General features: G+C 40.0%; 1 protein-coding gene across 9 annotated transcripts in view; it reads right to left on the reverse strand.

The window, feature by feature from the left end:
- The window catches only part of nedd4l (NEDD4 like E3 ubiquitin protein ligase), a 427,841-nt gene that overhangs the window by 164,867 nt on the left and 243,605 nt on the right, over positions 1–19,369 (reverse strand). Inside the window, exon 1 of one of the 9 annotated variants that reach the window (XM_080181941.1) lies at positions 7,960–8,266. The exons of the other annotated variants lie outside the window; for them this stretch is intronic. Within the exon in view, the coding sequence (XP_080038067.1) occupies positions 7,960–7,983 (24 nt within the window). The 5' untranslated portion in view covers positions 7,984–8,266. Of the gene's footprint in view, positions 1–7,959; positions 8,267–19,369 lie in introns of those variants that run through there. 9 annotated transcript variants of the gene reach the window in all.

The raw sequence follows: 19,369 nt of genomic DNA on the forward strand, positions 1-19,369 counted from the left end.
GCAGGTTAGGGGGAATTAGTGGGATAAGTATGTGGGGTTACGGTGATAGTGTTTGGATAATATGCTCTGTCAGAGCCGGTGCAGACTTGATAGGCTGAATGGCGTTCTTCTGCACTGTAGGATTCTATGATTTCTTTTATCAATGATTAACTTACAATAAAAAGATTATGGTTAGATTTATCTTAATTCAGAAACCATTTTTGTTAATATTCCATGAATTTCAAATACATTGGCAATTGTCAATTTGGTAAACGCTTTATTTGGTTGTGGAGTTAATGATGGGATGGATAAATTAAAATGGCCTCAGAACTTAGGGAAAAAATCTACACAGTTATTAGTGCATGGAATGCTTCACCTCAGAGCTGCTGAGCGATTAACCACATTATCTCAAGGGAGAAGGGAAAAAGAAACATTCAATGCTAGTTACAGCACTATAGGGAAAGAACAGACAATGGGATTAGTCTTAGATTGCTTTAGTGAAGAGTCAGCACAGGCAATTTGGGCTAAATGCCTCCCTTGTGTACTATCAACATCTGTATGTGGTGTTCATTTTGACCAGAATCTTGTGCAGTTAGAAGTTGCAAAATAAAAAAGGAGACTGAATGATATACTGATTGTGTGACCAGAAACCATTAGGACGTGGGTACATGTCATCTCAGATTGCCCTAGAAGGCTTGGCTGTCTCAAAAATATTGAGCAAATGAAGTTAGTTAAATCTTACCCTGCTACTATGCAGTACACAAACAATCCCTACAGTGCAGAAGGTGGCCAACTGGCCCATCTGGTCTGCATGAACTCTCCGACAGAACATCTTACCCAGGCTCTATTCCTGTAACGCCATAAAATTATCCAACTAATTCCCATAACCAATACATTGGGAGATTAAGGGGCAATTTAGCATGGCCAAATCAACTTAACCTGCACGTCTTTGGACTGTGGGAGGAAACCGGAGCAGAAGGAAATTCACACAGACATGGGAAGAATGTGTAAACCTCACACAGTAACCCAAGGCCAGAATTGAACCCGGGTCCCTGGTGCTGTGAGGCAGCAGTGCTAACCATCATGCCACGGTGCACAAACAGTATTCTCCACTAACAGGATTCTGCCATCGTGTCTAAAGGACATTCTGCCTGTCATAATATGGGTGATTTAATATGGTGCATGGTGACATCTCATTGCCATGCTGTTCAGATTTGCATCTTGAAATGTAAACTGTTCATTGTGGTCTTTAACTATTTATACTTCCAAGTTCCAAGGTATGGTCGGGCATGGAGCTATTCCATGCGGGCTGGCTGTTTACCAAGTTCTGTTCTAGAATGTTCTGAGTCCATGTGACTCTGTGACACATCATCATGTCATGGGTAGTGTTGTTCTCCAATCCCATATTAACCCTTGTTCTGTCGAGCAACTTTGCTCCCCTTTTACAAAGGATTACAATTCCATTTGTTTTTTTTACCTTGCTATCCCTGCTCCCCCATCTCAAGTTTCTGATCTTATAAATTCAGATGTTCTGAGGCTTGATAGTTCATCTACATCTGGGTTTGTTATGTTTGGAAGAATGGCAGTAGTCCTCCATGTTTCTGATACATGGCTAACTCCATTGGATTTGTTCTTCAGTGCTCCTTCAAGTTGCATTTCTCCCTCAACAGCTCGTCTGCTTTTTCCAAAACACAGTGGGTTTGTGCCATTCCTTCTGAATTGGACATGCAGTCAGTTCATTCACAGAGAGTACTTGAATTTTCTTTTTCTAATGTATGCAACATGTTCATCCTGGAAGAAAGGATTTGTAAATGGAACCTTCCACTTGTCTCAATCTCAGCCAAACATTTGCTTTATGTTTTATTTTCAAATTGTTTTGCCGGCTTTTCATTTAGCTTAAACTTTGTCTTCTTCCAGTGCCTTGTTCTTCACTGTCATATTTAAATTTTCCAATCTGGGCATCGCTGGCTGGCCAACATTTATTGCGCATCCCTAGTTGCTCTTGTTCAGAGGGCAGTTGAGAGTCATTGCCGCAGCTCTGGTGTCACACGTAGGTCACACCAGGTAAGGACGGCAAATTTTCTTCTCGACAGGACATTATTGAACCAGATAGGTTTTTCCAACAATCAATAATGGTTGCGTGGTCATCAGTAGATTCTTAATTCCAGATTTCTTTACTGAATTCAAATTCCACTATCTGCTGTGACGGGACTCGAACCCAAGTCCTCAGAACATTAGCTGAGTTTTCTAGATTAATCGTCTCGTGATAATACCAGTAGGCCACTGCCTCCCCCTCAGTTTTCTTCTTAGCTGTGCATTTCTTTACTTAGGCTTCAAATTTTCCTGCCTCAGGGTATGTTCTGGATTCATGCATTTAGCTGCCATCTTTCCTAATGTAATTGATCACCATGGCCAATCACTACAGTACTACCACCATTGCTCACCAACACCAATTTATCGCAGCACAACAGTATGGGTTTTTTAATGTGGTGCGTGGTGATGGCTCTCTAATACGATATTGAGACTTACATGTTTAAATACGAGGCCTTCATTGTTGGTCTTTAAGTGTTTACAGTTCCAAGGTATGGTCATGGAAGGAGCTGTTCCATGTAGGCTGGCTGCTTACAGAGCTCTGTTCTAGACTGCTCTCTCAATGTCTCTTACTACATGATTCAAATCAACATGCCATGGGGTGCTGGTCTCCATCCCAACCTTAACCCTTCACATTACAATGGCATGAAGGCAATATCACAGCACTACCTACCACACAAATTAGTAATGTGACAGATGAATTTCAGTGTCAGTGTGATGCCAGGTACGTAAGTCATATGTTCCAATGAGTAGTGATCGTATCAAACAGCACATTACTTTGATACTCAAAGCAGGTTATTAACACCATCAGGATTACTTAGTAGGTGTTGTCCAATTGTGAAATTACATCTATGCTGGATACTGAGTTTTGCAAGCATGCGCTGGTTCAGTACAATATCCAACATAGATGTGATTTCACAACTGGCAGCACCTACAAAAGAATCCTGAAGGTGCCAATAATTACCCTAACAACCAATAAGATCATCAGTCAGATACACATATTCACACACATGGCCCTGCCCTTTGTAAACAAAAAGGACATGCCCATGCATTGTGCCTTTTTTAACCAAAAGCTTGGGGGACAACCAAGCCCTTGCTCATTCCCCACAGCAATGCCTTGACCAATCACAAAAGCCTGGTTTGAATTTCAACAAATTTTGGCAGTTAACTGGTCCCCAAGGCATTCTCCATGGCAATGACTCTACCAATTAGGTTCCATTATCAACCTGTCAGCACACTCTTCTCATGTAATATAAATTGTTCCCTTTGAGATTAGGTATTCTTGCAAATTTGTCCTGATGAATGCAAGATGAAAAACACTGACAGCATGTTTCTTTCTTTAGCAATACCCAAGCATTGCTCTGTTTTTATCACGTTGAAGGCAGTCTCTGCTCAATTGTAGGGGGTGACTGTCTATGTGGAGTTTGCACTTCTCCCCGTGTTTGCATGTGTTTTCTCCAAGTGCTCCAGTCTCCTCCCACGGTCCAAAAGTGTGTGGGTTAGGTTGATTGGCTATGCTAAATTGCCCCTTAGTGTCAGGAGTTAGCAGGGTAAATAAGTGGGGTTATGGGGATAGGCATGGGAGAGACTGTTACCAGTGCAGACTCAAATGGGCCAAATGGCCTCTTTCTGCATGGTAGGAATTCAAATATTCTCTGATCATGAGAAAGCACTTCAATATCGTCTGCCATTTTTCAAATAACCAAAACACTGCATTGTCTGCCATTTTTCAAATAACCAAAACACTGCATCGTCTTAGGAAAAATAAGTAAGAGCTATTGCTGTAATAGCAGCAAGATGTTTATGACAGAATGGGAAATTATCATGAGAAAGTGTCAGTTTGGAGCATTTATCAATTGAACAGAGATTTAAAAATTGGTTCAATAATCTCTACATAACAACAGATATTTCTCATTTTAAATGACTTGTTCCTTTGCCTGCGGAGGTTCACTTTGATATTGTCTCCTCTATCAAATCTTCAATCTCTGCAGGGGATGGTCTAATGATGATAAACACGTACATCAGCAAATCATTCTTGTTATTGCTAAATCTTATGACCAAAAATGAGAATACGTCTGCTAACTAAAATCAGATTTTCACCACGTGCAAAGTAATGAATTTAGTTTACAGCTATTGAAAGATGGGACAAACATCCTCCCTTTACAGCTACCACTATCCTATATGCTCATAAAGAGCTAGTTCAGACACAAAGCATTTTTGCTGAAATGCACAACTTTATAGGCTAACCAGTTTGAAAAATAGTGCATTGGAGGAAAGGTCACTGTGCAAAAGCTTTCAGCTACAGTGAACTGAGAGGAACGGAAAGTGAACTCAGACTGAATGTATATATTGAATATTACACACATCACAATTGTACTCAGAGAGCAACTTGTTCTATGTGGACAACTTAAACACTTTTGCACCATTTGAAATGACCATTTAAAAATGTCTGCACTGATTCTTTAACTACATTAAAGAACCTCAGAGTGAATCATGATGTACATAGAGAAACTGAATATTACTGCCGTGTGTGTGATGGCCATTTTAAAGTGTTTGTCACATTATTTCAGATAGTTAACGAAAAAAATATTTTTGCATTAAAAAATCCAGCACACTGTAGGTAAATTAATTGGGCACTTTGTGCTTTATAAGGTTTGATTTTAGCTATTTGTTTCCACTGAAGATACTCTAACTCATTGGGCTCAGCTTGCTAAGACATCTAACAACGGTTTCAGTAAAAATCTGTTCAGGGCAGAGCGCTGACATACCTACAGAAAAGGTAGTGGGGACAAAGACGGCAGGCGGGAGAGGAGCATGGGCGACGGCAGGCGGGAGACGAGAGCGTGGGCAACAGCAGGCGGATGGAGGTGCAGGCAGATGTGATGGTACACAGGCGGGAGAGGAAACAGAGGCAGAAGCGGGGGAGAGCCAGACGACAGGACTGATTAGGAAAGCAAGAAGGAAAACCACCAAGAATCCACTTGCTCTTCACTGCTACTCAGCAATCACATGAAAATAAACTTATTTTTAGAAATGAAAGGGTTTTGGAGAAAATTGCATTAATTTAGCACCAATAAGAGGAAAGAAAAAAATTAAAATACAACAGTGAAAATTAGAATACAACTGTCTCAATTCTACAATAGTAACTGCACTTGTAGTTCGCAGGCTGTTGAGTGTTTTGCAGCATGCTGAAGTTCGGGTTATGCTATATAAATATTTGCCTTTTCTTTGTACAGTATATCCATTAATCCTGTAACCAAATTTTGATGAGATCTCAGGTTAAACTGATGTAAAAAGATAACCGATAAGGGGAAGTGGTCTTGAAACTGATCCATCTTCTTGTGGGATATGTGGAACATTCTTTGGTCCAAACCTACTCAAGTACCCTACACAGCTCTCTTTTCCATAACATTGATGATTCTGTTCCAGTGTTTTTTGCTAATCTTGATTAGAAACAAAAGACTTAATTTTTTTTTTAAACATTTCCCTCCGCCCAGCACCTCCCCCCCGCCTCACATGGCCCATCTTCGGATTTTCCCATCTGTGTTCTTGAGCACAGGCTGTTGACCAATTACTGCAAAAAGCCCACTGATGTCCATAAATACCTTGACTCAACTCACTCCAAACCGTGCTTCCCATCAGCACTCTATTCTAGTCTCCCAGTTTCACTGCCTTTGCTGCAAGTGTTTTTGACAATGGCACCTTTTGTTCGAACATCTGCGATATGCCACTCTTTTTCCTCAATTGAGGAATTCCCTCCCCCATGTCCTCAAGCAGGGTCCTCACCTTTATCCTTCCCCAAGGACGTTAAGAGTTCCCCTTGTCCTCACCCTTCCACCCCATCAGCCTTCATATTCAAAATATCATCCATGATTTCCTCCAGCTCCAGTAAATAAATCTTCTTCCCCCTTTTTAGCATTCTGGAGGGACCATTCACCACACAACACCCTTCCCCGTGCTAACACCCTCCCCTAAGCTGGTACAGGATTGTAACTCCTGCCCTTTTACCTTCTCCTTTGACTGTGCAAGCGTCAAATGCTCCTTCCAGTTTTATCTGTAGTACTTTCAATTTATTTCACCTCATTTGCTGTTCAAATGCACATTGAGATACCTCCTTTCAATCCACACATGACCCAGTGTTTTGGATGTGAATTTTTATTAGTTGATTATGTTTTAGGGTTCTCTTTAATTCACAGTAATGTCACATAGGGAAGTGAGTTTATAATCTGGTGCGAGATCTGCCTAGTGACAGACAGTTGCCTGCAATTCTTTTGAATCAGTCACTGGATATTTAAATATCTCTTAAAAAGATATTTGTCTCGAAGCAGATAGACAACCAGTTATTTTAATCCCTGCCCTCTTCCCCAAATTTGGCCCCTCTGTCTTCAACCTCCTACATTGAGCTTCATTGCAACAAAGCACTGATATAAACTCCTGGAACAGCATGACATCCTTCAATTAGATATTTTAATTAGATAGCTTTCCAGACACAACACTGACTTTAACAATTTCAAAGAATAAATACTGCTGCCATTTTTTTAAGTAAGCAGTTGTTGCTAAATATTCTATTGTTCCTAATTCCATCTCCTCTGAACTCACCTTTCTTTCTTTGCATTTCCCAACTGCATCTCTTTTCGCCTTGCACCTACTCCTTTCTGTTATTTAATCTCTCCCGCTTTCTATCGTGGATCTTTTCTTTTGTTCTTTTCCCCTGCTCACCTTTTCCTTCCACTGTACTTGCTTTAAAACCCTGTATGGCTCCAACTTTTTCCTGGTTTTGCATGGAGAAGGCCATAACACTGACCTTCCCTCTTCACCGATGTTGCCTGACTGGCTGCAAGGTTTCAACATTTTCCATTTTTATTCTGGACTTGCAGCATTTTATTTTTGTACCTGCTGGTGACAGGAGCTATGCTCAGTTTCAACTAGTTCAGCTTCAATTTAGTACGGCGCTGCTTGTATTTAGCTTGTGCTGAAAAGTTGGTGACAATCAATAATTGATTGAAAGGGCTGAAAGAGGAAAAAGTGATACGAACTGAAGTTATGCCCCCAGCAAAGCAGCTGAGGAAGAAGCTGGGCCACAGCCACTATGGCTGGCAAGACGATACAATCTGGCGTGCACAAGAAAAGGTAAACATACTTAACACATCAGTGGAGTTTGTGTGGGTGTCAAGGATAGCGTGCTTCACCATAGACATTTGATAATTTGAGCATGAAAACATGGAAACAACAGCAAAATGGGAAAACAATTTCAATTTGCGTTCACTGTGCACCATTATCAGAAAACAGGGTTTCCTCCACACATTGAAATCTGCAGCACAGATGCTGTCAGCTATCAAATGGAACCAATATATTCCCCCCCCACCCCCCCCCAAAAACACACACAGCCATTTTTCAACATTTACCACTGTAGCACTGGCAATAGCCTGAAGTGAATGAAAACACCCGTATATTGTTTGGCAGGGGTGAATAAACCTAAAAACAGAAGACGATTGTAAAGGTGAGAAGAGAGGTTAAGAGGACAGCTCATCAAAGTATTTCACAATCCCGACAATGGACTTCAGCAAAATGTCTCCGTATATAATGTAAACATATAGTGAATCAATTACTTATTCTCTTTTGCAAGGGTGCAAGTATTCTTGTTCCAAATAGCAACAGATCTGTGGTTGTTTCACCTTTACCTTGCTATAAATCAGCAGCACGGAATCTGCATGACCTGTGTTTTTCTTAATGATCTCGGCTTACTTTGGAGAAGAGGCAGCATCAACAGGCCTGTACAAGGTAGTTTCATTCCACAATCGTACACACCTTATAAACATCCACACATCTATATTTTGTTAAAAACATCTTTTTATACATTGGATTTACCATTAGTTTTGTTTTACTCACCCTGATCTTTGGAAACTTGACCATGCTGTTTGTCTTCACTTGAAAACAGAGCCACTGAAGTCAGTTTATGAAACTTAAGCAGCTACGGGTACACTACTGAATCATTCTTCCTGAATTCCAATTAAAACATGTCTGAACTTGGAAAATTAAGGACTGAATCAATACTGCTGCGCAGTCAAATTCCTCTTCCCACATTGTACCAACCCAGCAGTTTTCAAGCATAAAGGTAACAAATAATGCCTGAATTACTATATAAAGTTATCTGCCTTTGTACCATTTGCAAAGATGTACCACTTCACTTTCAGTCTGTCACAAACATGCTAACTGCTTGAGCATACGCCCACTGTCACACAGTGAATCAGTTCAACAACATGTTGCCCAATTGACTTCAGTCTTCAAGCCAGTCAGTTTCTACTTTAAAAACCAAACCATCTCCAACTTTCATAGCACTTAATAGAATATTTTGTGACAAAGGACAACTTGTCTTCAAATCAGTGCCAGTCTGAGCTTCATAAAAAACCAAACCATCTCCAACTTTTACAACAAAATATTTTATTTCTATTTACTATTAAAGGCAATTGCGGTTTCCAAACAGGAATTCAAGCAAGAAACCAATCTCTCAATATAACTGCTTCATTGCTGAAGGCAGCCAAGTCAGCTGTGAAATAAAAAAAATTTCCGTAAAAGAAATATTCATTTAAGTGCGCAGGAACTTGATATAGTGGCTTATGGTGCGAGTGATATTTTTCCCTGCAGCCAAATATCTATTTCGCTATGACTTGCTGAAAGGGAAATCTGATAAAAGCAACAGAGCATCTTAAGAGTCAAATCAGGTGCAGAAAGAGAAATGAAAAAGGAAAAAGGAAACTTAAAGGCAAAACAGAAAGAAATGTTAACTTAAATCTTCAATACTTGCCTATCTAAGGAAGTGAGATTCCATAGTTTAGATTGTTCCATTTCTGAGCCAGAGGTTGATAGACAGCAACAATCATCAGATAATATTGATCAAAGAATTGCACATCTAATTACTAGACTTAAATTTGTGATGAATTGAATGAATGATTAACTTCAAAATCCAGAAGTTCATAATAGTAGCGGGAGGATAGGATTACAATGGACTGGCAGGGGTGGGGGAGAGAAAGAATGTGGATAATGTGAAGAATAGAATTGGTTAACCATTTCAAGTTTATTAAGTTTCTAATTACCGCATGAATACAAAGCACACATCTGTGACAGGCCAATATTGCTTACTACATTTTGCAGGCTACAATAACTCAGGAAACTGCAAGATAAAAAATTTAGTTTCCTTTTGCTTTCGATCACCTTCATCAACAGGGATCACAACAGGTCAATGGTGAATAGCGTTCCTCTATAAATTATTGCTGTCACAGTTTTACAGTGCAGGAGAAATTTACAGAAATAACACTATCATGGCAGAAATCAAGACCATTGTCTTTCACAGTACACGTACAGGGGAGGCAATGGCCTACTGGTATTGTTGATAGAATATTAATCCAGAAACTCAGCTAATGTTCTGGGGACCCAGGTTCAAATCCCGCCATGGCAGCTGGTAGAATATGGATTCAATAAAAAAAACTGCAATTAAGATGCTATTGATGACCATGAAAACATTGACAATCATTGGAAAAACCCATTTGATTCATTAATGTTCTTTAGGGAGGGAAATCTGCCACTCTTACCTGGTCTGGCCTACACATGACTCCAAATCCACAGCAATGTGGTTGACTCTCAACTGCCTCAGACAACAAGGGATGGGCAATAAATGCTGGCCAGCCAGCGGCACCCGTGTCCCACGAATGAATAAAAGAAAACAATGTTTACTGGTGGTAATGTACGTATTTTAAAATCAGGTCATTTATGCTTCTCTAAAAGATTATTGGATAAACTATGCCATTTTTTAATTCTTTCACAGAGTGCAGCTGCTGTTGGCATTTATTGCCCAATCGCCTTTGAGAAGGTGATGGCGAGCTGCCTGTTGAACCACTGCAAGTCTATGTAGTGTAGGTGTGCAGTGAGGGAGGGAGTTCCAGGATTTTGACCCGGCAGCATTGAAGGGATGGAATATAGTTCCAGGTTAGGAAGGTGCGTGTTGGTCATGTTCCCATACACCTGCTGCCTTCTTCCTTCAAGAGAGTGGGGTTTATGGGTTTACAGGCGGCACGGTAGCACAATGGTTACCACTGCTGCTTCACAGCTCCAGGAACCTGGGTTTGATTCCCTGCTCGGGTCACTGTCTGTGTGGAGTTTGCACATTCTCCTCGCGTCTGCGTGGGTTTCCTCCGGTTGCTCTGGTTTCCTCCCACAGTCCAAAGATATGCGGGTTAGGTGGATTGGCCATGCTAAATTGCCCCTTAGTGTCCTGAGATGCGTATGTTAGAGAATTAGCAGGTAAATTATGTAGGGATACAGGGGCAGGGCCTGGGTGGGATTGTTGTCGGTGCAGACTTGATGGACCAAAGGGCCTCTTTCTGCACCGCAGGGTTCTATGGTTCTATGGAAGGTGCTGGAAAAAGAGCTTTGCTGAGTTCTTGCAGTGTATTTTGTGGATGGCACACACTGCTGCCACTGTCCATTTGTGGGAGAGGGAGTGAATATTTATTGTGGTGCATGGAGTGCCAGTAAAGGGTACTGCTTCGTCCCAGATGGTGGCAAGTTTCTTGAGTGATTTTGAAACAGCACACATCCAGGTAAATGGATAGCATTTCATCAAACTGCTAATTTGTGCTTTGTAGATGGCAGACAGACTGAGTCTGGAGGCACGTTACTCACTACAGAATTCTAAGCCACTGACCTGTTCTTGCTGTCCAGTGATAAATGTAGGAAATGTAGGTACACACATTAAAGGGATCATAGAAACTTTGATCATTTAACCTGTCTTTTTTGTGATAGCTGTTTGAAAAAGCAGAAGTGCTTAGTCTCTCATCCCCAGTTTTTGCTCTTAACCCTTGAAGTTCCTTATCCTCATGTACCACCTTCAATTTATTTCTGAAATCAGATTGCCCAGAAAACTTTGACATTATTCTGTGTTCAACAATGTTCATAAGCTCATGTGCGATGATTACCATTGATAATCATCAATAGTGTGATCAGTTAGTCATCATTTGATATCATTGGTATAATTGCCAATGAACAAATGTAAAACTATATCATACAAATCTCAAACATTTGAGATCATCTCTCATTATTACTGGCATCAAGTGCTCAGATGGCATTCAACTGACATAAAAATTGATCAAGGAACGTGTTCTTGAGGAGAAACTAATGACTAGTGTGCACAAACTATATTACAAGCACAGCTCTACTTCAAGAAGTATTTAATTGCTGCAAAGTACTGAAACAGCCTGTGATCACAAAAAGTATTATAGACATACTTTATTCTTTCAATTTGTAATTTTCTAATTACTTTATTTATTCATAGCTTGCTTAAACTTGAAGTGGTTGCTTTGTCATTGATGTATATTTGCAACTTCTTTCATCTACAGTCCTCTTTGCCAATTTCTCCTTTTACTCATGCTTGCATACTCATCACCTTTCTAATGTCTACTGGGTGGCACCGTGGCTAGCACTGCTGCCTCACAACACCAGGGACCTAGGTTCAATTCCCGCCTTGGGCAACTGTCTACGCGGAGTCTGTACTTTCTCCCTGGGTCTGCATGGATTTACTAGGGTGCTCAGGTTTGTTTCCACAGTCCAAAGATGTGCAGGTTAGGTAAACTGGCCATGCTAAATTGCCCCTTAGCGTCCCAAGGTGTGTAGGTTAGGGGAATTAGTGGGGTAAATATGGGCGGCACTGTGGCACAGTGGTTAGCACTGCTGCCTCATTGCACTAGGGAGCCGAGTTCGATTCCCAGCTCAGATCACTGTGTGTGTGTGTGTGTGTGTGTGTGTGTGTGTGTGTGTGTGTGTGTGTGTGTGTGTGTGTGAGGTTTGCACGTTCTCCCAGTGTCCAAGTGGGTTTCCTCCCACAGTCTGAAAAACGTGCTGGTTAGATGCATTGACCCGAACAGGCGCCAAATGTGGCGACCAGGGGAACTTCACAGTAACTTCAATGCAGTGTTAATGTAAGCCTTACTTGTGGCTAGTAAATAAACTTTACTAAATACGTGGGGGGTTACGCAGATAGGACCTGGGCCACATGCACTGTTGACAAGTTGGTGAAGACTTGACGGGCTGAAAGGGCCTCCTTCTGCACTATAGGAATTCTATGATGCATAATTCCAAACCAGGTCATAACGTACATTTAATTAATCCCTCTAATTTATTTCATGACATATAACAACATTGTGGACAGAGCCACACTGCTTACAAAAGAAGTGCAGCACATATTTTTGGAATTCCATTTATTTTATTTTATAAGTGTGACAAATAAGCTTATATTAACAGTGCAATTAAGTTATTTTGTAAATTCCTGAGTTGCCACACTCCAGTGCCTGTTTGGGTACACTGAGGGAGAATTCAGCATGGTCAATGCACCAGACCAGCATGTCTTGTTGACTGTGGAAGGGAACTGGAGCACCCAGAGGAAATCCATACAGACTCAGGGAGAACATGCAAACTCCACAGAAACAATAACCCAAGCTGGGAATTGAACTTGGGTCCCTGACACTATGCTAGCCACCATGCCAATGTGCCACCTACTGAGCAGTTGACATTCCCAAAAATCAAAAAATTCTTCCAACTCACCATTTTGATCCATCTACAGATAACGTCTTGTGTTTCCCTCCCACAGTTAAGAGATTTCTAGTACAATTCCAAGAACGTAACAACCCTTTCGAAAAATTATCGATCTACAAAATATACAAGGGCATGAAACTCAGACAGGAAAATAATATCTCACCCATCAATCCCAGCCCTTATAATTTTGCTCCAGTTAAGGATCGTGGCTCCAAGTGCTCTCTTGCCCTCCTGCCACAATGTCCTGGGAATGTCCAAACCACCGAAGTAAAAAACGTTTGGTCAGTTCATGGGGCAAAAAAAAAACAATTTTAGGATATTCTTCTCTTATCCTCAAAGGCAATTAAAATGAATTACAATAGGCAAGAATATCCATGCTGTGCACCACCCAACACTACGTCGCCTACTGCCCACCAAATTTTGTGTCCACAATAATAATCAGCCTAAGTGAGGAACTCATCCATTTCCTTTGAACATTTGCAATGAATCTGTCCTCACTGCAAGAGCCTGCAACAAGTTCATGAAGCTCAACAACCACCTGAAGAAAGAAAAAGATGGCATTTGACCAAATATCCCTATGTTTTTGTCACCCACATGCAAAAAATAAACCTAATTCAGATAGACAAAACAAATAATATACATCATTCATTAATTAAGTGAAAAACTGTCAGCAACACCAAAGGTTGCATGCATTAAATCTTGCACAAAACCCCAAATGCCATCTTTCTGAACAGAAAACCATTTTACTCCTTCAACTTTTAATGAATTTGTAATCACAGGCTGAACATAACACAGGTCTCTACCGCGTTATCTGACAGCAATAATGATGGATATATCCTGTGTGTTAGTCCTGTGTTTCACCCTTATTCCAACAAGCATGATTATTGTACAATGAAGGCTATCCTATTTAGAATTAGCTCACGATTCCTGTCAAGAACTCAGGCAGCTGCAGAAGTGGCTCACAACAGCCATTCTGCCACCAGCAATGGTACAGAGTAGAAATTTGGTGTTCTTAAACAATGCTTCCACTGCCTGTACCATTTAGGAAATGCAATGAAGTACAGTCTTGCGTAGTTTAGATTTGTGGATATCTGCTGTATAATATGCCATCATGAAGGGCAGCCTTAATCACCATCTGGACAGCAAGATATGCAGCAAGAGATGGAGGAGCCACTGAATTTTAAGGTCATAGCCTCTACTTGCCTTTGAGTGCAGCAGTCTTTCATGCAAGAATATCAGACGTAGTTGACTATTTATCTGACCATACAAGACTGTTCACTGACTGGCCTATTTTCGACCTCAGCTACACCTTCCTTCCACTACCCTCATATTTTTTGATTGCCTTAGTATCGTAAAGATCTATGGATCACTGACTTGAAAATACACCATGCAGCATTGGAAATCATTAGCCCATGTAGTTATTAAAGACTCAGATCCCTTTAAGTGAACATCTCAGTCTTAACTCCCTTTTCCCAGATTGTGACAGTATGTTCCTATGCATTCCCTCTTTTTGGAATATTGTTACTCTTCCTACTTTCTAAGCTATTCTGACTCTCTTAATAGTATAATGGACATGGATTGCAGTTCAGTAAGGCAGTTCACCACCACCTTCTCAAGGGCAATGAACATTGGCTGAACAAGCGAAGCCAGAGCACAAACAAAAATCATATTAATTTTTCATTCCTAATTTTTGCTACTGTTAAAATAACATCTTTATGGTATCATTGTTTTCAATTCACCCAGCTTGTTTCTTACATTGAGAGTTGCAATGTCTGCATTTCTTTTTATTCATTTGTGGGGCATTGGTGTCACTGGTTGGTCAGCATTTATTGCCCATTTCTAGTTACCAGAGGGTAGTTAAGACTCAACCACATTGCTGTGACTCTGGAGTCAGATGTATGCCAGACCAGGTAAAGACAGCAGATTTCCTTCCTAAAGGACATTAGTGAATCAGATGGGTCTTTCTTAAAATCAACAATGTTTTTGTGGTCATCGGCAGATTCTTAATTCTAGATTTTTTTTAAAAAATCGAATTCAAATTCCACCATTTGCCATGTTGGGATTTGAACCCGGTTCCCCAGAATATGAGCTGAGCTTCAAGATTAATAGTCTAGCGGTAATACTACTAGGCCATCACTTCTTCTTAAACACTATGCCATTCGCTTAACTCCCTAGTTGTCATTCCTTTATTATGGCCTCTTCATTGCTTACAATTTGATTTTATTCCCCTTCTACAAATAGGTGAAAACTTGAGTCTCAGATTTTGAAACTCAAATTGCAGCCATAATTCCGTAAAGCCAACTTCTGGTCTTAGCCAAGCCATCAAAACTAGAAACCAGAGGGCACAACCTCAGGCTAAAGGGATGATCCTTTAAAACACAGATGAGGAAGAATTTTTTCAGCCAAAGAGTGGTGAATCTGTGAGTGGAGGCCAGGTCATTGAGTGTCTTTAAAAGAGAGATAGATAGGTTCTTGATTAATAAGAGGATCCGGGGTTATGGGGAAAAGGCAGGAAAATGCAGATGAATAAAATATCAGACATGATTGAATGATGGAGCAGATTCAATGGGCCGAGTGGCCTAATTCTGCTCCATTGTCTTATGGTGTTAAAGGTGTATGAGCAGCTTTGGTATTAACCAACCAGAACGGCGCTTCCTATTTTATTCACTTTCAGTCAAATGCATAACCTTCATTCACAACTATACCTGCCCTCTTTGTTGGAGCTGACTTCCCACCTGCCCCCAAATATGTTTTCAGTGCCATTTTACTACAATTACGTACCCAGAAGACTCACTTAGCTGCACCTGGACATGACCTGTACATGAAGCAATCTTTCAAAACACTCAAACTTCCTTGAAATTAATGTTGTGAAACAAATTTTTCCAACTCCTTCAGTCCTTAATTTGTCATATGAAATGCAAAATAGAATTCTATGCAATCCAAGCCGCCATATTTCTTTTGTGCGTTGCATTAAGAGGGGAAGATTCATCATTTGGAGCCATTGTAAGGAGCCACAACAAAACCAATTTTACCTACACCTCAGCAACAGCAACAGAGAGGGCAGCAGAGAGTCAGCTGTAATATACTACAAAAGAGCGCATCACATGAAATCAACATGGGAAAAATAAATAGGCTTCTGTATAATAAATATGAATAAACTCTTTCAAAGTCAGAAACAATACTTAAAATTTCTCAGCCCATTAGTAACATTAGCTTGTGAAATGCTTCAGTGTGACTCATAACTTTTAATTATTCTTTGTGCCCCTTGTTGGTTTTTTTCAGTAATTGAATGGAACTCAGCATCTACACCTGATCTATACATATTAGGCTGTGAGACAAAAAATTCAAACTCAATTAGTAAAAAACAGCAGCCTACGCTTGTTAATTAAGCCTAGTTTGTCCTGCCCCAAATTCTATTTATCCAGAAATTCCGAGGAGGCAATTGCATCAAAATGGCACAGAAGCCTTTCAAGCACAATTCAAAGTAAACAGCAAGTTGAAATGTGATTTTAATTCATGAGTAAACTCTTGGCCAGATACAACTGCAAGACAATTGTGTGATTTGGGACAAGTCCAAAGGCATCTGTTCCCCTGAAGCTAGGTGAATGAAAGCATTGTCATTTACAAAATCTGAAACAGTTCAATTTAATGAGCATTAATGACACAAAGCATATCATAATTTTTCATCAAAAGCATTTGAGAACAATATGTTAATTTTCCCAATGACTGTGTTGCATTGTTCAGTGCAGAACTAAGCCATTCAGACCAGAATGATTTAATCCTTTTGTGCTTTAATAGTTGATTTTAGCCAGAGCAATAAATAGGTCAAAAAAGCTACAAACCCTTGTTCAAGACATCTGTGATAACTATGGAAAAACATTCAAATACAAGAATCAATATCAGATTCACATAGCCTGTCAACCAACAATAGTACAAGCTCAGTGAGTATACATAGATGAATGTGTGCCTTTAGGACAGAAGGTGAAGTAGAACATTAGAACAATTTTTAGAAAAGGTTATCAAAGCAAACAGGTTATTCATGGCAGCTCTACGCCTCCCTAATTCCAATTTCCCATTTACTGACTTCAGAATTCATTTGTGCCTAACACATAACATCAACTAAAGCTACTTTCCGTTCCATCAAATTGCAAAAACTGTTGAATCTACTCCTGGACCTCTAAGTCTGAAATTTCACTTCCACTGCTTTTTCCTTGAGACTTCCAACCCAACCCCAACTCCTCCTCAGTCTGCTGAACAAGATTTTCTGAAATGGTTGAAGAGCTACACCTGAAACTTCAGCTTCTTTATTCTGACCGCAACAACAACTTGGTTCTAACACAGCAGACTTACATCATGGGAAAGCTTTTTTGGTGGCAAATTTATGAAGTGCATAAGAAAGATGTCAATTTTCCAATGAACAGAATGCCAAATAAAATTGAGAAAGCACTTCCCCAAAGAAATATTCAGAGAGATGTAAAGAGATCAAATTAAGCAGATACTGATTATCAGGTTTGATGGTGGCCTGCCAAGCAGCAGTGTCTAATTCATGCATTTTCCCATTTTCACATGAAAACAAACACTTGGTTATGCCTGACTGTCCCTGCTGACGCTGTGTTTCTCATTCTTGTTCAAGTACCTTACAGAGCTAAATTCACAAATGACACATAGCCTTTCTCAAGTAATTTAATGCAGGTGACTGAAATTGTTGGCTGTCCCAAAAATGTTCTGCTCAAGTTAGCCCCAAATGGCATCCTGTGCAACTAAACGAACAATGCTAATTTAGAAAACTAAGATACGTGCAGTCAATATTCAACACTTTTGATAGTGTATGGTTCTGTTCTGTGGTGTTTCTTAATAATTAAAGCACCAATACAAAACAAAAAATGGAATCTGTATGAGATCAGGTACCAGCTGAAAATTTTCATTTGAAAAACGTTCCAGACAATTGCACAACCTTTGCAGCATTCTTGGAATTTACACACGGATTGACCCAAAATCAGGGATACAAAGCCATTTAGAATACCCTGAAAAATGGCTTTTTTACAATCTAACTTTTATGTGGAAAAAGACAATTGATTTTAAAAGGTCAAATACTAACCCTTTCTCCACTCGCTACAAATGCATTACTTTGCATGTGAGATAACTTGTAAATGTCAACTAATTTGTAAATGCCCCTGTAGAAGTATTTTTAATTGATTGGAGAGATTCACCTGAATACACCCCCGCTGCACACACGCTGCCCCCTAATTCCTCTATAACACAGTAAAATGAATTAACTGGTATCCGTCGACAAAGGACTGTTGGGCCTCACATGGAGAAGAGGGGAAGGAAGGTAAGGAAATGACAAAATTAAGAAAAATTAATTGTTTTTGTCTTAGAGATCATTGATGGGTTTCTTGTGCAAGTTTTTTTTTATATCCCACTGTTGTTTCCATTCTGATAAACTAGCACATTTCAATTCCTGAGTAAACCAAGCAGATAAGCCCAGCATCAGAAGCCAGTCAGCCACAATGCACAATGGTGCTAAAAGTATAAATGGGTCTAACTGGCAGAAGCCAATGTTTTTTCAAATTAGAAAAGCAGAAGGAATCAATGCTTTAGGTGCTTTTTGGCAAAATTGGGTCACTGTCTGTGCAGAGACTGCATGTTCTCCCAGTGTCTGCATGGGGTTTCCACCAGGTGCTCCAGTTTCCTCCCAAAGGGAGCATGGGAAGAACATGCAGACTACACACAGTGACCCAAGCTAGGAATCAAATGGTCCCTGGTGCTGTGTGGCAGCAGTACTAACTACTATGCCACCCTCAAGGCTATTAAGAGAATAAAAAACCTTATTGATTTTTCCCTTAGATTTTGTAATGAATGTTTTCCAGCCCTGCTTACTATATATAGTCTACTGAGCAAACATTACATGTTGTATTACAATTTAATCTGAGTATGTTTCTGCAGAAAATAACCTTGCAACACCTGAGTCCTAGTAAAATGATGTTGTAAAACTGCTGACTGATTTGCAGTGCTCATGACACACATTTTTTAAATTGGAAAGCCTTTTAAAGAGGAAATTAACAACAATAGTGAGAAAAGATATCAGCTCTGACAATGTGGGAGTCTGTGTGGGTAGAGCTGAGAAATCGCGAAGAGCAAAAAACATTAGTGGGTGTCATACATAGATCCCCAAACTGCAGTGATGATGTTAGGAATGGCATTAAACATGAAATTAGAAATGCATTTGATAAGGGAATATCAGTGATCATGGGTGATTTTAATCTACATATATCAAATTAGCCACAATGCCATAGAGGAGGAATACCTTGAATGTACACAGAATGTTTTTTTGACCAATATGTAGAAGAACCAACTAGCGATCAGGCATTTTGGACAGGGTACTGAGTAATGAGAAGGGAATCATTGCTAACTTAGCTGTATGAGACCCCTTGGGGAGGAGTGACCATAACAAGATGAGTTTTTTTTAAATCAAGATGGAGAGTGAAGTAGTTGATTCTGAGAGTAGTGTGCTGAATCTTAAGAAAGGAAACCATGAGGATATGAGGCGTGAGTCGGACTCGATAAGTTGGGGAGAGCCCAATATTCAAAAAGGGAGGTAGAGTGAAAACAGGGAATTATAGATCAGTAAGCTTATCATTGGAAATGGGGAAAATTCTCAAATCCATTATCAAGAACTTTGTAGCGGACCATTTAGAAAGCAGTGGTAGGATCA

The sequence above is a fragment of the Carcharhinus amblyrhynchos genome, chromosome 1 (assembly GCF_965287045.1).
Source record: "Carcharhinus amblyrhynchos chromosome 1, sCarAmb.v2.hapA, whole genome shotgun sequence".
Taxonomy (NCBI): Eukaryota; Metazoa; Chordata; class Chondrichthyes; order Carcharhiniformes; family Carcharhinidae; genus Carcharhinus; species Carcharhinus amblyrhynchos.